The sequence below is a fragment of the Notolepis coatsorum genome, assembly GCF_963971535.1.
Source record: "Notolepis coatsorum genome assembly, chromosome: 6".
NCBI lineage: Eukaryota > Metazoa > Chordata > Actinopteri > Aulopiformes > Paralepididae > Notolepis > Notolepis coatsorum.
In genome coordinates this window covers 89,765,058-89,789,902 of record NC_140170.1, presented here as the reverse complement: position 1 = coordinate 89,789,902, position 24,845 = coordinate 89,765,058, and the positions used below count along the sequence as shown (strand labels likewise).

The window sequence follows — 24,845 nt, the reverse complement described above, 5'->3', positions numbered from 1 at the left end:
ACTATCTTATAAATGGCTTTTTTCAGTGTTTACCATTGTTTCTTAGCTATGTGGACTTATATTAATAGGATATATGTCTCTAATTATCATATTGGCGAATTCTTCCAATTCTCCTCTCACAATATTCACCCTCACTGAACTGAGTCATCTGAAAATGTGCATATCTGTGATGTCAGAGATTTCTCAGCTGCATAATAATGTGGCAGTTGATGTGGCAGTTGGCACCAGGCCACACAGTGGTTGGAGCCCAGCCTCAAAACGGCTTAAGATCTTGAGGTAGAAAAATGCGTTTTTTAGTACTTGATTAGAAATACAAAACAATGCATTTTTTTTGAAAAAAACCTAGGTAATCCATAGACTCACAGGAATTGTGTAAAAGTGCCCAAATAGTGAAAGAAATAGTAAAATAGTTCCCCTTTAACATTTTTTAAATAAACATTATTTTTTTAAATGGCTAAAAGTGATTTTGTAATTTTGCAACCGTGGGTCTCACAGGGTACTTTTAACCCTGTGAGGCCCAAATAAAAAAGACATTAGCAACTTCAGAGGCCAGAGCAGGGTTAGAAATTAACATTTTTTTTCAAGGGCTTTTTTTGCCCCCCTTAATTGATTTTCGGGGGCTTTTTTTTGTATTTCGGGGGCACTGAATTTTTATGATGAAAATTAACATAAGGATTATAAAACATTGTTGACACTTTTTTTTACAGTCTTCGTCCCTATGTTTGATAATGTAATGTTAATGTCTCCATATATAGGGCTCTACGCTAACCTTTTTCCCAAGGAGCACATGTGCTCCTAAATAAAATGTTAATAAATAAAATCTAAATAAAAATTTAGGAGCACACAAAGAAATTTAGGAGCACAGTGAAAATTGTTCAAGTAACAGAGTTTATTAACTATTTATCTCATGCATTATTATACTGTGCGTGTGCACACTATGAATTGAAAATGGGGGACCCTGATGTAAACAAGACGAAAGTCTTTCTCTGGTCTGCATCCCCTTAACTTGTGTGTATTGAGCTGTACTGTATTGTACCCATTCTGCAATCTGTTAATAAAGTTTTCAATCAATCAAACGCAAAGGATATCGGTTGTCAAGCTGCTTTTGTATGTTGTAGTGTTGTTATGATACCAACATTTTGACTTTGATACAGATAGGAAAGGTAATGGAATATATTATTAGATGACAGAACATTGAAAATTCTTTATACAATTATTTAATTCATTATGAAATAGAAATTCCGTTTTTGGGTGGAACGTTTGTTGCAAGGAGGGAGGAGGCGGGGACCGCTGCGTGTTACACACAACACGGAGAAATGGTCTAGCTGCTTCGGTGCGTCGTTAACGTTAACGTCGGAAGAAATTCCCCACTAAGCCCTAAATTCAGAGCAGAGCAGTATCCTAATGACTTTTATGCTTCAGTCGATAAGGTGTTTTGCGAATTCTGTCAACATACCGTGGGGACTGGACCCGCAAAAACACGTGCGAATATCACTTCAAAAGCCATGTCAGCCGGATTCCTCTCTTTCTCCTCGTCTCTCTTTTGCTCAAAATAAAAATGAATGGGCTTCATGGCTGGCTGATTTTTTTGCGTTGTCTGATTCTGAATGTATAACTTGCCTAAGCCGGTAACGTGACTTTGTTTTCGGGCGCTACTGTGATTGGACGTTTATGCGCCTTGTGTAATGTGGGACTATTATAACAGCGGAGCTGTTTTGTAATTGTCACTCGTCTCGAGTAAATGATTTTTCCGGGTGGCGCGCACACACATATTATTAGGGCCAAATACAAGGGAAATGCTCGCACTGTAGATCATATATATAATTATATATATAATTAGTAAACTGTCGGGGGCATTTTCTGCCCCCCCTTAACTGATATTCGGGGGCATTTTGTCCATTTTCAAGGGCATTTTGCCCCGAGCCCCCGTTAATTTCGAACCCTGGGCCAGAGGGTGAGACCTATAAACACATGAAGGGTGCCGTGACTGAAAAAAAAGGTTGAGAAACGCTGGTATATGGTGTGGCTCTTTGTGGTACCACAGTCATTTTTTTGTGGCTCTTAGTCTCTGACTGGTTGGCCACCCCTGGCTTAGCTGATGAAACGGAGGGTCTAGAGCAGGGCAGGGCAGGGCTCCAGACTAACTTTTTTCACCACCGTCCCGGAACAGTCCCAAAATACAAAATACAATTGTTAATTGTTACAAAGTGAATGTAAACCGTCCCAAAAATCTAAATGTCGTATCTTTACTTTGGTTTTTCCGTCTATAGTTATTATTGCCATAAAGACACCATTCAAATGATTAGGAAATAAAAAGATGTATTTGAAATAATTATTTATTTGAACAATAGGCACATTATATCAACGGTAACAACAAATAACAATATTGAAACACCTTTCTTATTTTATTGTCAGAGTAATACTGTGTGTGTGTGTGTGTGTGTGTGTGATGAATGAGAGCAAGAATCAAATCTCAGTCTCAGTTGCCTGCCTCAGTCTTTGTTTCTGTAGAGAAAGAGAAAATAAATGTATTTAGTCAAAAGGCAACTTATCATTATGATAAAAAATATATATATTGTTAGTGTTACGTTAATGATGTCTTGTAGATTATTATGGATATTTGCAACTCTTATTATTTTAAGGACTGATAGGATAGTTTAAGAAGTAATAAAACATGTAGTGAAAAGTACAGAAATCATCTGACATATCTAAGGGAGTCAAAGTGTCCAATTGCATGGATACTGTAGTGTAAGGAATACAAGTGTGTTCATTCAGCCATATTTATTCCAAACTGAACATTTTCGGTGGCAGCATAGAATTTGAGCCTAGTGGATTCCGTAGTTGTGTGATGATGTTACACCAGCCAGGAAGTCAAGATAGATAGCATAGATATGCGTCTCTACATTTCGTAGCTCCATTTCTGCAGACCCCTCTCTGATTGGCCACTACGCCCATGTGACCGCGGCAGCGCGAGAGAGCTGCAGTGCGGAAATAGGCTGCATTCTATTGCCATTCTCTGCGACAAACTCTAACCTTAACCAACTCCGAAACAGCGCCTAAACTTAACCCTTCTAACCTTAACCAACTCCGAAACAATGTCTAACCTTAACCTTAACCAACTCCGAAACAATGCCTAAACTTAACCATAACCTTAACCAACTCCGAAAGAATATTGCCATGCTCTAAGACAAACTCTAACCTTAACCAACTCCGAAACAGCGCCTAAACTTAACCCTTCTTCTAACCTTAACCAACTCCGAAACAATGCCTAACCTTAACCCTAACCTTAACCAACTCCGAAACAATGCCTAAACTTAACCATAACCTTAACCAACTCCGAAAGAATATTGCCATGCTCTAAGACAAACTCTAACCTTAACCAACTCCGAAACAGCGCCTAAACTTAACCCTTCTAACCTTAACCAACTCCGAAACAATGCCTAACCTTAACCCTAACCTTAACCAACTCCGAAACAATGCCTAAACTTAACATGCCTAAACTTAACCGGCGAAAGAATGCACGGTAAAAAAAAAAAAGATTGAAGGGAATCGAACTTGTCACCAACGCACCGCAGGATCCACAGCAAGGCGGCGAACCAGTTGAGCTAGTCGTCGACCTCGATAACCTTACGCGCACCTCCCTCGCGTACCTTAGAGAGGGGCTTCGCTCAACCAATCAGAGAGGGGACTGCAGAAATGGAGTTCAACCAATCAGAGAGGGGTCTGCAGAAATGGAGCTACGAAATGTAGAGACGCCATAGATATGAGCTAGAGTCCGACATGTAAACCAACAGCCAATAAATGTGAAGTTAACTTTGAACCTCGGTTGTCAAGCCTTGTCAATATAACATATACACTTATATGGGGCGGGCTGCTTTGAGCACACACACACGGGGCTAACGTTAGCTAGCAAGCAGCTATATGGCTAAATCGCTAGCTTTGAGCACACACACACACACAGGGCTACGTGTGTGACTTCTATTTTTTACATGCTATACTTATTTTATTTCATACTTATCTTTTGTCTAGCACAGTCTCTGGAGCGTAACAGAAAGAAGCATTTTGTATAAAAGTATTCTGTACTTCTGTATGACAACTATTAAAGAAACTTGAACTTAGCTAGCAAGCAGCCATATGGCTAAAACGCTAACTACTGTATACAGTTCCAATAGACTAACATTACACCTCTGTGATTTAAATGTGTCCTTACCTTAGACTCAAGGGTTGTACTAGGGTTGGATGCAGTTCCCTGTTGGTCGGTCTGTCTGTTTTCCATCTTCTGCTGTGTTTAACGTTATCTGTTTGCGAGTGGTCGAGTGCTCCCTTGACTGATGGGCAGTAGCCTACCGCGGGAACTTTTATTAAACATTCTATATGTTCGTGGGTTGGCCAGTACCGCGGGAACTTTTATTAAACATTCTATATGTTCGTGGGTTGGCCAGTACCGCGGGAACTTTTATTAAACATTCTATATGTCCGCGGGTCTTGTGCAGTGCTCTCGTGGCACTGTCAACAAAGCGAGCACTCAGAAGACGCGCACCGTTTGCCAGTGCAGTGATATGCGCACTGACAGTCGGCGCAGTTGACATCTTCCAAATAAATCCTCTTCGTCCCCACTGCGTCCCGCAGAGGATTTGTGTTCGTCCCAAATATTTTTTTTTTTTTTTGATCCAGTTTTTCTCCCATTTTCTATTTTTCTCCCATCCCAATTTTCATATCGTCCAATTCAACCCTCCCCTGTCTTCGAACGTTGTTTCTTGCCTCCCACAAGCCGGCTGCAATGTGGACTAAGTCATACATAGCACGAGTCCCCTCCGATACTCGAGGTAACAGCTGTCGCATCTTTTCACCTGCGCAGCTTGATCTTTCAGCGTCGGGGGTCCGGGCTTTGGAGGGGCCCCGCCCCCGTCGCTTCTTGATTCTACTGCGCAGGCGCACCAACCGACCTGTAGGAGTCGCTGTCCACAACGCCCGATCCCCACCCTTCAGTTTCCCTCCCCGTAATACGGCCAATGTGTATTACTGTGGACGACCAGCTAAACTGAAAGCAATGTGGAGAGCGGGGTTCAAGCCTAGGCTCCAGCATTCGTTGCGAGCGCCTTGCCCACTGCGCCACGTAGCCGCCCATCCCAAATAAATATTTGATAGTCCCGGGTAGGGATGCACCGAAATTTCGGCCACCGAACGTTTTTGGCCGAAAATGGCCAAAAATGGCCTTTCGGCTATCGGCCGAAAGAGTTTTTCCACCGAAAATATATCACAGAAACAGAAACAACCTGTAACCTAACGCGTGTTGTTGTGATGATGTCATCAAAACACGGCTTCAGTCATTACATGCGCAACGTGAGCTCTTCAGTCCTGCGTTCTGCAGCCTGTGATAACTAGGGATGCCCCGATCACGTTTTTTGCCACCGATACCGATCACCGATCGTCGTGAGCCATATCGGCCGATACCGATCCGATACCGATTGTTTTTGATTAAAAAGAAATTAAAAATTATTTTATATAATTTTTTTTTTTTTATATAAAATATATATATTATATAATTAGACTTGTACTTGTATTATCTGCGAGACATCGCCACCACGCAACAAGTCAAAATGCTCGCTATCTGCAAACAGCTCCACTGTCTGTGTACTCTAGTAGCCTCCAGCTCCAAAAAGGATTCTCCGGCGCTGCAGCTGGACCCTATTGGTAACGTTACGGTTATTTGGTCATTTCACATTCAGCAAGCCCTCAGCTCCAATACGCATTGAATCAATGTTATAAGACATTGATATCAAGAGCTATCTGTAGCTACTGCTAGCCGGCTAGATGACGTTAAGACAGAACTTTAGTTCAATGGGACATTTCGTTTTGAACAGAGAACTAATGTCAGCTAACGCAAGCTAACGGAGGTATGAACATGGACTACTAGACTTTCTGGATCATTTGTTGATATCAGGAGCTATCAGTAGCTAGCCGGCTAAATACCGTTAGACAATGCCTACTAAACGTGAATAGTTGACTGGGTAATTTTGTTTAAACAGTAACGATAGCTAGGTAGCTAACGTTAGCTCAGGTCGAATGCACTACAGACTCGAGCAGGGGAGCCTCCTCTCAGTCCTCAGTGTTTACAAACTCTACACGGGGGCGGGCGGGGCTAGGGAGGAGGAGCAGCGGCAGTTTGCAGGTTGTGTGTGTCTGAGACAGACAGCGAGTGAGACCTTCGCTTGATCGGTTTCCGCTATCGGCGAATATGACTCATTATCGGAATTCACAGATTGCATATTTATACTGAGTATCGGCCGATACCGATCGGTGGCCGATCGATCGGGGCATCCCTAGTGATAACTCCTCTTGGGACTCGGGAGTCGCGCTGTTTCTATGTAAACTCCGCGCGCAACGCGTCCAATAAATGCGTCTTTAACATGCTTTATATCCTTATTTACTATATGCCCGTTGCGGTTAATCACTGAGTGATCTAATATGCATATTCTTCAGAGCGAGAGGGGGAGGGATTGTGTTTCTCACATTGACGCTGTCTGTCGTTGATAATATAATCTGAAGAACATTATTATTATTATCATTCTCGAGAATACACGTCGCGCGTCTACTGTGCCAAAGTCAAGAGAGCACATTCATCTGGGGACTAGAAAGGTGTGCTCTCTCTCGCTCTCTCTCTTTTTTTTTTTTTCATCAGGGTCCCCCATTTTCAATTCATCAGGACATGTATGACATACAGATAGACAGTACTGCTACATCTATACATTTATGACATACCAGATTTGCAAATACAGTACTGTTTGTGATACAAAAAGAGTCCAGAAAAGGGAGTATATTTGACGTAGAAACTGTACATTGGAGGAGGTGGGGGGGGGGGAGAAACACTGTACAACTTGGTAAAAAAAATCTATTCTATGAATCATTTTTGGCCTTTCGGCATTCGGTTTTCGGCCAACTGTTTCCTATTTTCAGTATCGGTTTCGGCCAAGAATTTCCCATTCGGTGCATCCCTAGTCCCGGGGACAACGGGACATCGTTAGTCTCGAGCCCTGGAGCAGGGGTCACCAACCTTTTTGAATCTGAGAGCTACTTCATGGGTACTGAGAGTCATACGAAGGGCTACCAGTTTGATACGCTCTTCTGAAATAACATTTGCTCAGTTTGACATTAGTTATATATTAATATTATTATCAATGATAAATGATACTCATCTTTGTGAAGACACTGATGATCACCTTAATGATTTCACACTATAATTATCAACAATGACTGAACAAGGTGGGAAACAGATAATAATATCAATATTCAACACTTTATTGCTATTTATCTCAGCAATTGTTTACATTTTCAGATGATCACTTCTACAACATTTCATAGAAAAAAATTCCCATTTCCACAAGCCACTGACGAACCTTTTAACAAATCATGAACTATGTTGTACCATGTGCAATGAAATGTTTATAATTATGTAATGTTTAAGAAAAATATACTTTAATATTTTTTTTATAAATCACAATAGACTGAGGCTGCAGCTAGTGGTTCTCGCGCACCTCAGGAAAATCCTTTCACGCTAGCACAGCGGGGTAAACTGACTCAGGAAAAGGTGAACGAGTGTCACCGAGCAGTCACTAAATCTGTAAGGGCTCGAAATTGCGACCATTTTGGTGGGGGCTCAATGATAAAAGACAATCAGAAATGTCAAGTTGCATGTTGTTATTCAAACCAGCTTAGTTATGTTGCATTTCCAATTTATTTATTGAAATTATGAATGTATCAGGAATCGATAAGGGAACCGATAAAGAATATAATCGATAAGCAGAATCGATAATGGAATCGTATCGATAAAATCTTATCAATTCCCATCCCTACTGGTCGGCTGTAGTGAGGATAGAAGCCTTATATCACGTGTCCCCTCCGGTACACGAGGAGGCAGCCTGTCGCATCTTTTCACCGCAGGGGCGGATTTGCGGTGATGGAAAAATGAAGGAGGCAACATTTGATTAAAAACGCAAGGTTTGCCGCGGGCGACTCATGTGGTCCTTGGCGGCTACCTGGTGCCCGCGGTCTCTATAGAATATAGCCTATATATGTACATGCACTAGGGCTGACCTTCGAAGCTTTTTTTGGCAATCGAAGCTTCGGGGGGCCGAGCTTCGATTTTAATTCGAAGCTTCAAAAAAAAATAAAAAAAAAATAAAAAAAATATTTTTTTTTAATATTTTTTTTTAATATTTTTTTTTTATCTTATGTTGTGGGACTTGTACAGCACTTTCGTAAACTTTGTTGTTTTTAAATGTGCTCTATAAATAAAGTGGGTTGGATTAATTAATTAAGTAGCCCCTTTCGTGACTGACGCATCCAACAAGGTTTCACTCGGCTGTGTGATTTAATTCAAGGTGGATCGCTGTTGTCGTTTGAACAACTTCAGATTTCATGGGAACTACCAATCCCCCAAATCAAGAATGTTTAAGATGAATGAAGTAAGATTTTGATTATTTGAAATATGGCCTGTGTAGACTAAACTATGCACAGAATTATGTCAGTCTACAAGGTCCGGATTCTACATGGTCCGGCAATGTAGACCTTGTAGACTCCACTACAGACCAATTATCAGTGAATGTTCATGCATTTTTAAGAAGGGCAACTTCCACAAAAAAACAAAGAACTCACCAAAACATCTCAGTAGCACCTTATCTAAATGTTATATTTCATATATGGAGATTCATATTTATTTATGTATTGCATGCATTTCTACATTTTATTTCCTATTTTGTTTATTCATCCCAGTATCTTTCTTTCTTATGTGTGGAATTCTACAAGGCGCGCGCACACACACACACACACACACACACCTACACACACACACACACTTACATTTAGTCATTTAGCTGACGCTTTTATCCAAAGCGACTTACAAGTTCTGTACGACAAGACAGCAAGAAGGGTACAACTCTATCAGCTGAGTAACAATGTTCATCAAAGTGTTGCGTGTTACAGTGTAGGTTAGTTTATTAGGACAAGTGCATGACAGTAAGGTTAGTCACGGTTAGATTTTTTTTTTTTTTTTTTTTTAATCATTTCAGATAATGGTTGAAGAAGTGAGTCTTTAGTCGATGGCAAAAAATTTGACGGGATTCGGCTGTCCTAACTGGGATGGGTAGTTCACACACACACACACACACACACACACACACACACACACACACACACACACACACACACACACACACACACACACACACACACACACACACACACACACACACACACACACACACACACACACACACACACACACACACACACACACACACACACACACACACACACACACACACACACACACACACACACACACACACACACACACACACACACACACACACACACACACACACACACACACACACACACAAATCGAAGTAAAAAAAATAAAATAAAAAAAAATGTTTTTGAAAAAAAAATTATTATTATTTTTTTTTTTTTAAACTTCGATTTTTTTTTTAATGTTCGAAGCTTGTGCCATCGAATCGAACGTTCGAAGCTTCGAAGCATTTAAGACAGCCCTAACATGCACATATGCTGACCCATTCAAGCCTGGGGGGATATAGAGAAATTTCAGCCTGAACCCACCCGTCCAGGCCGGGCCCAATCGAGTTATGGCAGAGTACAATATCTGCATGTGTTAATCTGATACCTATTATTATTATTAGTGCTTCTAGTAGGGGTGGGAATCGCCAGAGACCTCACGATACGATACTATCGCGATACTTGCGTCACGATACGATACAGGGCTGTACACTGCGATGATATCGTCGCGAATTGGCCGTTGCTATTGGTAAATATGATCTGGGGGCGGGCTTGCGAGTAGTGCTTTCAAGCCTTGGATTCGCATTTCACTCCTAAATTATCCAAGGCGTGTGATGACGCGATGACGTCACTCACGCGAGCTGAGCAGTGAGCACTCAGCAGGTATGATCAGCGGGAACAATCGACTGAGCACTCACTCTGATAGACTGGCTGACTGTCTGATTTAGCTATGAAGAAAAGTAAAGTTAGTATTGCTTCATATTTTCGACGCGTTGTTCGACCTCCTATAGTGAGCCGAACTGAACTGAACTCAGACACACGGAGAGAGCTGCGGCGTCTGCTCCTCCTCCAGCCCTCTCGCACCCGTGGCTGTTGTAAACACTGGGACCTCGGTGAGCCTGCCAGCCGGCTAGCTACTGATAGCTATCAACAAATGCTCCAGTAAGTCTAGTAGTGCATGATAGCTTGTGTTAGCTTACTGTTCAAAACGAAACGTCCCATTAAACTAAATAGTTCAGATAGCTCCGTCCTGATATCAATGTCTTATAACACTGAGTCGATGCGTATTCGAGCTGAGGGCACGCTGAATATAGTCAATAGGGACCAGCTGCAGCGCCGGAGAATCCTGGCCGTAGCTGGAGGCTACAGTATAGGGCCCAGCTGCAGCTCCGGAGAATCCTGGCCGTAGCTGTAGGCTACTCAGTACACACAGACAGTGGAGCTGGTTGCATATAGCGAGCATTTAGACTTGTTGCGTGGTGGCGATGTCTTGCAGATAATACAACTACAAGTATGATTATATAATATATATATTTTATTAAAAAAAAATTATATAAAATAAATTTTCTTTTTTTTAAATCAAAAACAATCGATATAAATAATGGTAAAATTGTTATTTAAAAATGTGCCCCTAAAAAAATATTTTTTGCCCCTAAATTTCTCATTTAGGGGCAAGTGTGCCCCTAGTGAAAAAGCTTAGCGTACAGCCCTGCGATAGTATCGCGATACTAAATATATCGCGATACGCTGAAAATATTGCGATATTTATTTTATTTATTTTTTGCTCACATTTACTTTATTACCTTTTTTCAACTGCAAAGTAAAACTTTGTCGACATGTTTTATCTAATAAAATAAAGTTCAGTCTGTTCATCTCACTTCAATAATTTTTATTGCAGAACATGGTATTTTCTCAAGCAGACAGATGTAAACACTGTAATCTGTGTTGCATGTACCTGACAAACTGAACTGTTTGTATTAGTCATATTCCATGTGTGTGTGTGGACGACTACTGTACTATTACAGGTATTGAAATGAACAATGCAACTTCCTTATAAAAAAAATGTAACTTTTTTTATGAATAATTAAATATCGATATTTGGCGTCCCTGTATCGCCACGCAAAGTATCGCGATACTACTACGTATCAATTTTTTCCCCCACCCCTAGCTTCTAGTGATGTTGTGACATTGCACTGTTCTCTCTCAGCTATATTTCTGCAATCTGATTGCACATCAACAAGGCATAGTTTTCTTGCTGAGTCAGTCATAGGCCTTTATCGTTAAATCATAACATACGTATCATTATTGTCATAATTCGCTGTTTTTATTTCATCTGAATAATCGTAGTGTAGAAAAGCAAAGATTTTTGGAACCGTCCACATTCATTTCAGGACGGCTTTGGATTGTATTTCGGGAAAATTTGTGTGGATGATGAGTTAAGACCCCTGGGCTTGGACCAATCCCACATGAGAAGATTTTTGGTTTATTTATTATGACTTGGCCTAATTTGGAATTGCCCCTGTAAGTGTGCCGGTGAACATTTGATTTATTACCAAAATAAGTCTCATAAATGCATGAATCGTGATGCCTTCAGCTTCCATTCAATCACAGTGAAATTAACTTATCCAGTATCGGGCGGCCAGGTGGTGCAGTGGGCAAGGCACTCACCACCAATGCTGGAGATGCTGGGTTCGCGTGTTCGATCCCAGCTCTCCACATTGTTTTCAGTTTGGCTGGTCGTCCGTACTAATACAATTGGCAGTATTAGAGGGTGGGAAAGCTGATGGGTGGGTCCTGGGCGTTGTAAACAGAAAAATACTTCTACAGTTCGGTCGGGGCGCCTGCTCAGCGAAGGAAGGATCTGGAGGGAGGTAGTGTGACCTTCCACACGTTACACTCTCCCAGTGAGAATCTGAGCTGCCAGGCTGGCTGCCGGCTGGCTGCGCATGTGTCGGAGGAAAGCATGTGATAGTCTCCGGCCTCCCGGACCAACAGTAGGGGGGGTGCGCAACAACCAGGAAGGGAGTTGGGAATTGGCATAACGACTAACAGTGGGATAAGAGAAATCTTTTCCAGTATCCACTTTTGACCCTCCTCCTGTAGGACCTGGAACCTAGTATAGTAAAAACACAAATAAATCCTTAATTTCCTTAATATTACATCATAACCTCAACTTTGTTGACAAATTTTTTTATTGTGTCGAAAACCAGTTGTTAAGACAGCCATCTCTACCTCACTCTGACCTTGACTGTAGGGTCAAAGTAATGCTGTAGCCCATTGTGCTCTACCGTAGCCACCCCTCTTCAAATCCTCGCTGCTTTGCTACCGACATTCTCAAAAAAAAATTCTGTGAAATGATGTTCCATTCTTTTTTCCCTCATGTGTCCTTGACTGCTTTCACCCACAAAAGCGCGCTTTGGCGGCATAACCGAGAAGGTCTCGTACCCCGAATGCCTCGGAATGCTACAGTGCTCTCAGATCATTCTCCTGTAAACCAAGGTTTCACTTCCACGCAGTGACAAGAGTGCTAAATGATCGTCGGGGAATTATCTTCTGCTCACACTGCATTCACTAATTCACTTTATTTTCCAATCCAAGTAGTTTTTGTGCAAGTGTGTGGGTGTTTGATTTGGAGGCTAAATACTTTCCATAGTACGGTAATTTGACACACAAACGCCAGGCTCTCACAAAATGAAAAATGCAGTTTCTGAAATGCTAAAAAATGATGCAATTTATAATTGTATTATCTTTTAAATCTTTTTTCATCATTCATTCATTGCTTGGATGCTACATAGTTCGGGCAGTCAACTAGGCTAAGCCTTTGGTGGCCAAGTCACCATGGTGATTAAGGGACATCTTTGTCAGCGGGCATAGATGCGGATGAAACAGAAGGCAGCAGCTGGTTACATTTTGGGCAGAGTGGCGCTTTAAGCCCACTGTCTGGGCTTCCAGGGTACCGGTGTGTTGTTGCCTGCTGCGCAGGCTCCTGTATGGCAGAACAGGCGAGGGCAGAGTGCAGCCTGTCTGCATTGTTTGCTGGCGAGTCCATTTCTCTCTCGTTTCTCCCTCCCTCCCTCCATCTGAGTGCTGTGCCTCTGCCTCTCCGGAGAGAGCTTCACAAACGCACAGCCGCCTGTGTTGGAAGATAGAGATCTGGGAGGATTTATCATTTCTCTGCTGCTCCCCACCAGTGCTGCTCATGCAGTCAGATACAAGAAGTCGCCTGTATGAGTTCTTAGCATATGGCTTGGTGAGTTGGCGGGAGGTGGTGTTGTATGTTGTTCTGATTTTGTTTTCTAGGAGTCGACATGCAAATTGTTGATGCCTCTGATTTCGGTCAGGGTGATGGGATAGAATGGGGAATGCAATGTTTGATAGAGGTGGAGTGTTTTGATGCAATTGGCATGCAGCTGACTTGCTGATGATGATAATCTGTCAGTGGCTGATAAGATTAAAATGTACAGACTAAATGTAAAATTTAACAGCCATCCACATGTGGTCATAAAGAAATGCATGAAACCATGGTATGGGAAGGTAATCATGAGTACTTCAATAACGTTGAATGGTGATCCATTTTGTGACTACATTTGTATTCTGATGTAATAATATCTTTGTTGTCAGACGGACTCCTTCAGACAATCTAACGTTACTTTACGTTAACATAATTAGCAAACATAGTAGTGTAGCTCCTCCTGTGTACTACATACTTGTTGCCTCGCTGAAAGATCACGTTTTTTCCCCCGCTGGTACTGCCTCAACGTTTTCCGCATGCTTCTCTTCATTGTTAATGTTAGTAGTGGGGGGAATTTCATATAAAGGGACATCCGTTTTGCCATTACTGTGGCCTACCGCAACGCCACAGAGGGCTTTGTGGTTGTTGTTGAACCTGCAAATGTGGCCAGAAGGTGACGTCACTGTTCTCTCATCACAGGACGGGGCAGTAGTTCACTCTGTGTGATTCAGTAAGCCACGGCTGCCACTCACCAACGCATATCGATTTCCCACAGTCAATGTAATATATATATTTTTTTAACCGGCCGTCAAGATTTATATTTGCCAGCCAATTGAAATTCCAGACCGCCATTGGCAGGTATTTAGCGCCTAACGCAAACCCTGTGCGGGACGGGGCTGTTTGTTCCAGTACCTAATCACTTGTCAGCGTATAGCCTTCATTCATCTGTTCTATGGAAGTCATTTCGTTTTAGGAATGTATTAGCCGTGGATTCTGTGACCCCTTCTTCAAGTTGACCCCATTCAGTGATTTTCCTTTCTCCCCGTTGCATAATAGACATTACAGCTTTACCCTGAAGAATCATGTTCAAATGAAAAGAAAGTGTTTTTAAATTAGTTTTCGTCTCAAGCCATTGTCGCACCTTTTTTGAATGCTTATAAAGCACACACTGACCTTGGAAAGTGAATGTGCTTTACTGAATGGAAGCGTCAACCCCCTGAGATCCACATGCCCGTTTTATAATTATTTTTAGGGGGGGGTGTCTTTAGGGGGAGATAACCGATCAATACTAAGTGCCACATAGAAGTGGTATACGTCATCTGAAAGCTGGGAACCTGAAGATTAATTTGAGATGCAGTGGGTGTGTCGAGCTTTGTCATAAATCTGTAATAGATCATTGTGTTTTTAGGTGCCCATCAGTGTTGCCAGATGGGAAATGTTAAATTATCACCCAGAGGCTTAAAATGATCACGTTTAGAGTGTATAAGGTCTTAGAACATTATGATTGAAGCGTATGATGTCAATTATGTCAATTAAGTTGCTGCTGCAATTTTGGAGTTTGAGAGGAGATTTGTTACAGATTTGGTGAAAATCTTACTATTTTTGACTACTAAAGAATAGTCTGTTTACTCAGAATAAACATGGAAAAGTCCTCAAATATCACATTAAGACACCAATACCTCGAGGAACACCATAGAAAATGATTTTGTATCATTTGGCGATTTCTGTAAGAATTGCTTTTTTTGGCGATTGGATGACGAGCACTTCTGTTCTGGAAATTACTCAGAAGCCCCCCCCCCCCCCCCCCACTGGGGCGCCCTCGTGGCGCTCCTCATCTGTCGGTCATGTCTGACCATAAATAAAAAAAAATAGCAATAAATGCAAAAAAATATATCGTAAAAGAAAACCCCCCACCCCCCTTATGGTCAATAAACCTAGGAAAGCCACACATACTCTGACATACATCTCAAGTTTGTGGTTGTAAAGTTTCATGAGGCTGTGATTATATTAGAGGCCACTAGGGATGGAACGGTACGCATTCGAACTGTACACCATTCGGTTCGACCTCCACAGTTCGGGGCATGTGTGTATTGTTCGGTTCAGGGGATGCACAAAAAAAATGTTTTCTTCATTCTTCTCGATACTGCCACCTGGGAGGATCTGGCCGGTACTGCACCCTCGGTGTCCCAGTATGCCTTTTAACGGCAACATACAGGTCCATGATATTGAATAGAATATTAAAATCTGACCAAATAACGTATATATACGTGGTTGGCGTTCAACAGTTGTCGGCCAATCACGTATATAAACGTTGGCGGGGAATTAGTTAAGTATTCAATAGTAATACACAGAAATGTTTGCAACCAACATGTCAATGAAAAAACTAAGTGTAAACGGAGCAGAATTGAAAACGTGCTATTTGATAATTCTTGAAATCGCAATGACAACCTGTGAAATCGTAATGATGACAATTCTTCAAATGTACCCAGGCCTGATGTTGAAGTCAATGTTATAAGACTGATATGGGGAAGTGTCATGATCTGGAACTAAAACCCTGTCCCCTGTGTCTTCTCTCTTGATCCAGAGACCTGGCATGCCCCCCTCTAGCCGTATGACCCCACAGGGACCCGCCATGGGCCCCCCAGGGTACGGCAACAGCCCTGTGTCCCGCCCTGGGATGCCCGGTGCCATGGACCCATCTCGCAAGAGGCCCGCCCCCCAGCAGATCCAGCAGGTGCAGCAGCAGAACCGCAACCAACAGTAAGTTGTGACTGGCTAGCAGGGCCGGTGTCTCAATACATACAGTAAGTTGTGACTGGCTGGCAGGGCCGGTGTCTCAACACATACAGTAAGTTGTGACTGGCTAGCAGGGCCGGTGTCTCAATACATACAGTAAGTTGTGACTGGCTAGCAGGGCCGGTGTCTCAATACATACAGTAAGTTGTGACTGGCTAGCAGGGCCGGTGTCTCAACACATACAGTAAGTTGTGACTGGCTAGCAGGGCCGGTGTCTCAATACATACAGTAAGTTGTGACTGGCTAGCAGGGCCGGTGTCTCAACACATACAGTAAGTTGTGACTGGCTAGCAGGGCCGGTGTCTCAATACGTACAGTAAGTTGTGACTGGCTAGCAGGGTCGGTGTCTCAATACGGAGGTGTAGACACCAATGGCCTAACCACTACACCTCCCTATTAGGGCTGTCCCCGACTAAGGATTTGGATGGTCGACTAGGATTGGCCAAAATTTGCCGTTAGTCGACTATTGGTCGACTTAAAAAAAAAGTATAATATTATTATTTTTTTTTGGGGGGGGGGGGGGGGGGGGGGGGGGGCTTATTGTCTGAAGGAGTCGACTGAAGGCTTCTTGTCCTCTGCAAAAGCATGCAATTGGTCCACTGATGGACATCTTGATATTTGTCTAGTCTAGTGTGTTCATTATGGGTGAAATCCTCTTTCAGTGCCTCTGTGCCTGTTTTCATAGGCAGTTAGCCTCTGGTATGCGTGCCATTAGCGTTAGCCACGATTCTAGGCCTGTTTTCTTTTGGAAAGAATGAAAAAAAAAAAAAAAAAACATACCGGGTATTAATACTTTTTTTTTTTTTTTTTTTTTTAATTATATTCGACTAAGAGGTTGGTCAGTCGACTACGGCCCCTTTCGACCGATTAGTCGACTAATCGATTAATAGGGGTCAGCCCTACTCCCTATACATACAGTATTTGACGCTTAGAAGAACGTCTGTTCAACTGACTGGCTAGCAGGGCCGGTGTCTCAATACACACAGTAAGTTGTGACTGGCTAGAAGGGCCGGTGTTGTCTCAATACATACAGTATGTGACGCTTAGAAGAACGTCTGTTCAACTACATGCTGTTGCAATGATTAACATTTCTGTCAGTGTCCTGGGAAAGAAATTATTCATGAACTAATTCATAGTATTCAAGCACATTTAGACATTTTGGTCGCAAACGGGTAATTGTAATCAAACAGCAGGTGATTATCATTAAATGATGACATTGGCCAGTGAGCTGTGACTGCACGATATTTTATGGCAAAACACAATTCTATGAATTGTCATAAGACTTTGTCAACAAATCAGGTAGTTGATTTAATCAATGTTTTTACATTTGAGTTTTTCCCTCATGCGGTAATCAGAAGGACCTCTTTAAATCATGTGCTTATCTTGTTTCAGAAAATTACTTATTCAGCATGGGGACAACTATGATGGACTGAACCCAGTGGGATGAGTTGTGCTGTTTGTGTCTTGGATGAAGTTCATGTAAATGTGTATTTTTGTGGTCCTTGTATTCACTATCCAAGGGGTTGTGTATTTGCAGTCAGCCAGGCTACAAAGTATCCATGTCTATTACATTTTTTTAATAAAAAATAAGCATTGAGGCAGGCTTGACTCCAACTCGTTAACTCACCTTTTTATTTTTTATAATTCGTTTTCTCAGCACAAAGAAGAAGAAGATGGCTGATAAAATTCTACCTCAGAGGGTAAGAATTGTATTAGTAGAGTTCAAGGAAAATCCATTCATGTTTAATTTGTTTGTGTTGGACCCAAAACATTGAAGTGCTAGTGTCTTCAGGTGGTTCTAAACTCTCTAAAGGTAGTTTTATATTATTGCCCGTAGCTTATATACTGTATGGGCTTGTAGGGTTACGGGTGCATACAATACAATACAACTTTATTATCCACACAAGATGGAAATTTGTATTTGGCCACACCAGGGATAAAAATAATAATAAAAAAAACTGTATTTATGCACACAGCATAACAACATAATGAAAGCATTTTGAATGGAGCAGTACTTTCAGGGGGGGGTATTTTTATTTCCACTGCATTATAATAATGCTCTGGCCACACCTGGCCTAGATAGAATATCAAGTCGTTGATTGCATGATGAAAGCTACATTCATCACACTTGCCTGTAGGTCACCAGTGTCCTCCCTTCCCCCTTGTTATGTGTGTGTTTGCCCTGCTCCAGATCAGAGAGCTGGTCCCAGAGTCTCAGGCTTACATGGACCTGCTGGCCTTTGAAAGGAAGCTGGACCAGACCATTATGCGTAAGAGGTTGGACATCCAGGAGGCTCTGAAGAGGCCCATCAAGGTAGACCGCACAGTGCAACGCTTCCCATTAGATCATTCACCTCCCTCTGCCCCCACTCCCCGTGCCTAGTCCTAGTTCAGCCAGCCGGCAAAATTACTTTGATTAAAGGTCCCCTGTCTTATAAATTGCCTTTTCCAGTGTTTAGCATTGTTTTCTAGCAATGGTGGTTTGTATCAATGGGGTCTGTGTCTCTAATTCTAATTTTCACGGATTGCTCCAATTCAGTTGAGACAAGATCCTCCCCCAGAGAGAGAGAGAGACCCTCACTCACTCACTCCCGACCGCATGCGCGCGGGGAAACACGCAGTCGGGAAACACACACAGACACACACACACGCAGTCGGGAGCGTGCACAAAACGCTCCGCATCCCTCCCGCCTGCTCGCTCTCCGCTCTCTCCCCGTCGGCACTCGCGTCACATCAACCCGTTGCAAAAAATCAGGGCACACTCCCACGCGTATTCCGATCCGTGCAATAATATTCACAGAGGTATATAGTCATTTGAAACAAGTTACCAATGCATTGTCCCGTGGGATTATGCCCCCCCATGGCGAAATTAATTAGTATCCCCCTCTATCTCTTGATGTCTCTCTCTGTCTGCCAGTGCAGACTGTGGGTGACTGTCACTTAAAGCGCTTTGCGAGTATGGGCGGAGCCCAGCCCAAAACAGCTTGAAATCTTGAAGTGGAAAAATGCTCCTTTAGAGTACTTAATTAGAAATACAAAACAATGAATTTTTTGAAAGAAAACCTTACAGATGTGTTTCATAAACTCACAGGAATTGTGTAACATTGCCCAAATAGTGAAAGGAATAGCAAAACATGGGACCTTTAAAGAGGCTACCTGTGAAGGAATGGAGCCCAGACACAGCCCTAGGCTGTTTACTGAGCTTTAGGGTTTACATGAGCATAGCATTCTCCTTGGAACATGTAAAAAAAAAATATATATATATATATATATATATATATATATATATATATATATATATGCATATAATCCTTCTATATACCTGCATATAACCCATAACTCTGTATGATAGCATGTACAATAATGCTGTACATACTAGGGATGCCCCGATCACGTTTTTTGCCACCGATACTGATCGTCTATGAGTCATATTGGCCAATACACTGCAGATACCGATCGTTTTTGGTTTTCTTATAGTATCTGGCAGTATTATACTGTAGGTCTAACACAGGCATTCTCAAAGTCCGGTCTAAATGATCTAATCTAATCTTAGAAATTAAGTAAAGTGAATAGAACTGGGTGTTAAGCATAACAGTATCTAAGTTAATTTACTTCTGACCATTATAGTCAAAGTATTTTCCTATGAACTGAAACTTTGTTCAGATGTTCTCAGTGTTCAGTTACAGCTATGAAGCACGATAGCTAATTAGCCAACAGCTGCAAAAACGAATTATGTTATAACTTATAAGACATTGATATCAGGAGCTATCTGTAGCTACTGCTAGCCGGCTAGATAACGTTAGACAATGCTGCATGTATTAAACTAAAGTGAATAGTTTACTGGGTCATTTTGTTTAAACAGTAACGTTAGCTAGGTAGCTAACGTTAGCTCACGGAACAACGATAGCTAGTTAGCCAACTCGAGCCAACAACTGCGAAAACGAATGCCAAAATGATATCAGACGTTGATATCAGGAGCTATCAGTATCTAGATAACATTAGACAACGCCTCATGCATTAAACTAAAGTGAATAGTTGACTGGGCCATTTTGTTTAATGCTTGTTATGTTGAAAGAGCAGCTCATGCACTCGACTCTTGCCGGAGCATTTGTTGACATGAGGGGTCTGTGAGGGGGAGGGGCAGTGCGCTGCAGCAGCAGCAGCTGTGTGTGTGCCACTGCCTGAGAGAGAAGACAGAGTGAGAACTCTGCTGAGAATTGGATCATGTTTTTCGCGTGTCATCGATCGGTTTTCACGATCGGCGAAAATAAAGCATTATCGGAATTCACCGATCTCATATTTATACTGAACATCGATCGATCGGCCCGATCGGGGCATCCCTAGTACGTACCGTATATATATTTATTCTCAATGTATATATATATATATCTACATAATATATATAGTAGGGATGCTTGATATTGGCTTTTTTACCGATATGCTGATATTGTCAATCTTAATTTCCAAGTTTCAAGTTTCTTTAATAGTTGTCATACAGAAGTACAGAATACTTTTATACAAAATGCTTCTTACTGTTACGCTCCAGAGACTGTGCAAGACAAGATAAGTATGAAATAAAATAACATAGTATAGCATGTAAATTAGAAGTAAAAAATGAGGTCACAGTGTTCAGTATAGACATATGTACAATGTTCGATGCAGAATAGACGTAACTGAGTTACCATATAATGTACAATATACTATGCAGTGTACTAATATACAATACTATATAGTGCAAGGCAGAAATGGGATGAGGTGCAATTTAGGTACAATTTACAGTAGGTGTGCGAGTTGTAGTGCAAATCCTTTATCAATAAATATAAAGTGTGTTTGTGTGATCTAAAGTGTGCCAAGAACGAGAAATCTCGTTATTTTTATTATTATCGATTTCCATTCATTTTTCATCAATCTAGCCTCACGTTACCAGTGGGGATCTATCTGAGCAGGGAACAGGAAAAAAAAAATCTGAACAGGGAAAATACCGCCCCCTATCGTCTCTCCGGATGGTATTGCACCCATTGGATTGGACTGAATGAAATGGATGGGGAAAAAAGAGTCCGGAATCCACATTTTACTTGTCAGGCATGTAACCGGAGACGATCCCATTCATTGCAGAGCCGCAGAACAGCGTGGAATGTGTTTCCAGTACCCAGCGTTGGATCAATAAACGCGATCGATATTTGGAATGGCGATCAGGAATTGGAATAATCTTTTTGGAGAACATCTGATCTGAGGTAAGGAATCTATTTTACCAGTCTTGGGATAATCAGAGTTTTTTTCACCAATATCTCAGCGTCTCTCATATGTGTGGCTGTGAGTGTGTGTGTTCTGATCAGGAAATAACAATCGATTTTTCAGCCCGCTTCTCTAGCATGCATAAGTACACATATACTATCGATAATCTAGCGTTTATTTGAAAACATTCATAAATAGGCCGAAAAATGACGTGTTTTGTGTATTCCACTAAAGCGCGATTCCTGCAGAATCACCTTTTTTTCTGGAAGTTTAAAAAAACAAACGTTTTTCAAAATGGTATAAAGCGGAAATCTACCGGGGGGAAAAATATAATAATATATCCGTTTCGACAATGTTGACTGCAAACAAGTCATTGATAAGCGACGGGCGTATTAGACACATATCCATAATTTAAGATATAGTTTATGCGTTTGCAAATGTGCTCGCCCTCCCATTGACTACAGCGCTGGCACTCAAGCACTATTTCTGGCGCCCCCTGCTGGCACTCAAAGTGTTAAGACCCAGTTAGAAAATAATCAGAATTTTAATGACACGCAATTGTCATTTCATAATAGACACAGACCAGCACAGACCTTCAATGACGCGCAATTGTCATTTCATAGCTATTCAGTCCTGCGTTCACAGCCCTGTGACAACTCCTACTACTACCATACTGTCTTTATACCTGTATCACTGTACATATTATATATTAAAACTCTGTACATACATCTGATTAGCACTACACTCGGTAGTACTTATTTCTATATTTTATACCCAGTCTAATCACCTCTACATTGTATATTACTATTGCACTTCACTGTACATTTGCACTCTGGTTAGATGCCAAACTTCTTTTCATTGTACTGTACTTGTGCTGTATAATGACAATACATTTGAATGTAATCGAATCTAATTTATGTTGGCTCTTTGGTTTTAGCAAAAGAGGAAGCTCCGTATTTTCATATCCAACACCTTCAACCCCGCCAAGCCTGACGCTGAGGACGGCGAGGGCACTGTTGCATCATGGGAGCTACGTGTTGAGGGGCGTCTGCTTGAAGATGTAAGATTTAAGATGATATATTGTTTTTATAACTAAAATGTTCTGTCTCGTACTGCTATGGGTTGTGCTTCTGATCAACTAGAATCATGCTGTTCTCCCCCATCGTCTAGACTGCTGTGTCCAAGTACGAAGCCACCAAGCAGAAGAGGAAGTTCTCTTCCTTCTTCAAGTCCCTGGTGATTGAGCTGGACAAGGACCTGTATGGGCCTGACAATCACCTGGTGGAAGTAAGATTATATCACCATCTTCTCATTCTATAATGAAGCTATTTACAACACTCCGTCTCCCAAGTTATTTATTATGGAAAGCTATCTATTATTCCACACTCTTTATCCTCAGATGATATTCTTTGCAGTGATGTACAGTAATGGGGATGGGACAATATTCTTATTACACGCTACGATTCGACACAATATGGGTGTTCACCATTAGATAGAATGGTAGAATTAGATAGACAGTACTTTCTGGAGACAGCTGAAGTGCTGTCGCACTGATTTCAGTGCAGATGGAGCGTTCTCAATGTTTTACTACCATCTCCTGCCAAGGAGTTGACATAATGTTACCAGAGACGGAGTATTGCATGGAAAATGGTGACTGCCCTTTGCTGTACAAACGAATAGGCATTGGAGAACTTGTAAAAAGCTATCAAATAAATAGATAAATAAATCAAATAAATTGTAGCCAACGCGTTTTTCGGCCCATGTATTGTCACATTTTTGCATCACAATATATTGAATTTTGTTATATTTAGTAGTATTAATTAATCTGTCATTTTAATCTCATCTCCTCAGTGGCACAGGACTGCTACCACCCAGGAGACGGATGGCTTCCAGGTCAAGAGACCAGGAGATGTGGGCGTCCGCTGCACCGTCCTGCTAATGCTGGACTACCAGGTAAAAACAACCAGGGTTTAAACACCGTCCTGCTAATGCTGGACTACCAAGTAAAAACAACCAGGGTTTAAACACCGTCCTGCTAATGCTGGACTACCAGGTAAAAACAACCAGGGTTTAAACACCGTCCTGCTAATGCTGGACTACCAAGTAAAAACAACCAGGGTTTAAACACCGTCCTGCTAATGCTGGACTACCAGGTAAAAACGACCAGGGTTTAAACACCGTCCTGCTAATGCTGGACTACCAGGTAAAAACTACCAGGGTTTAAACACCGTCCTGCTAATGCTGGACTACCAGGTAAAAACGACCAGGGTTTAAACACCGTCCTGCTAATGCTGGACTACCAGGTAAAAAAAAAAAGACCGGGATTTAAACTTCCTGGCACTCTGCTCTGGGTAAAAATTGTCCCTAGAGTGCCATAACAGAGTGAGTGGAGTTGATTTGGAAATACTTTTCTGTAATCTAACCACTGTGCGGCTCCCCAGATTTAAAATTGCCCTCAGAGATTGATTGAGGTTCATACATGTCATACATTTTCTATCCTCTGAATGTCACTTGATTGAGGGATTTTCCTACATACACTGTAGACGTCACAACTTCTTCCTTTTTTACCACCGTTCCCTTCCTGTACAACCCAACTCCCCCCCCACCCCTTCCTCCTTTTCCTCATTCTCATTCTTCTCCCGTGTGCCCCTTCACAGCCTCCACAGTTCAAGCTGGACCCCCGCCTGGCGCGCATGCTGGGCATCCACACCCAGACCAGGCCTGTCATCATCCAGGCCCTGTGGCAGTACGTCAAGACCCACAAGCTCCAGGACCCCCACGAGCGCGAGTTCATCAACTGTGACAAGTACCTGCAGCAGGTGAGGGCAGTCTTCATGTGGGCCTGACACACCTAGGGGTTGAAGGTGTACTGTAGAACTAGTAACTCTGAAAGCTGCACCATGACAGTATCACCACACTAACTAGTAACTCTGAAAGCTGCACCATGACAGTATCACCACACTAACTAGTAACTCTGAAAGCTGCACCATGACAGTATCACCACACTAACTAGTAACTCTGAAAGCTGCACCATGACAGTATCACCACACTAACTAGTAACTCTGAAAGCTGCACCATGACAGTATCACCACACTAACTAGTAACTCTGAAAGCTGCACCATGACAGTATCACCACACTAACTAGTAACTCTGAAAGCTGCACCATGACAGTATCACCACACTAACTAGTAACTATGAAAGCTGCACCATGACAGTATCACCACACTAACTAGTAACTATGAAAGCTGCACCATGACAGTATCACCACACTAACTAGTAACTCTGAAAGCTGCACCATGACAGTATCACCACACTAACTAGTAACTCTGAAAGCTGCACCATGACAGTATCACCACACTAACTAGTAACTATGAAAGCTGCACCATGACAGTATCACCACACTAACTAGTAACTCTGAAAGCTGCACCATGACAGTATCACCACACTAACTAGTAACTCTGAAAGCTGCACTATGACAGTATCACCACACTAACTAGTAACTCTGAAA

At 41.9% G+C, this 24,845-nt stretch overlaps 1 protein-coding gene across 1 annotated transcript in view; it reads left to right on the top strand.

Annotated features, from left to right (window-relative positions):
- Positions 1-24,845, top strand: part of smarcd1 (SWI/SNF related BAF chromatin remodeling complex subunit D1) — a 40,005-nt gene that overhangs the window by 3,283 nt on the left and 11,877 nt on the right. Inside the window, exons 2-8 of the mRNA XM_084317012.1 lie at positions 15,891-16,066; positions 17,760-17,802; positions 18,294-18,416; positions 22,275-22,397; positions 22,508-22,624; positions 23,189-23,290; positions 23,995-24,156. Coding sequence (XP_084173138.1) covers positions 15,891-16,066; positions 17,760-17,802; positions 18,294-18,416; positions 22,275-22,397; positions 22,508-22,624; positions 23,189-23,290; positions 23,995-24,156 — 846 coding nt within the window. The remainder of the gene's footprint in view (positions 1-15,890; positions 16,067-17,759; positions 17,803-18,293; positions 18,417-22,274; positions 22,398-22,507; positions 22,625-23,188; positions 23,291-23,994; positions 24,157-24,845) is intronic.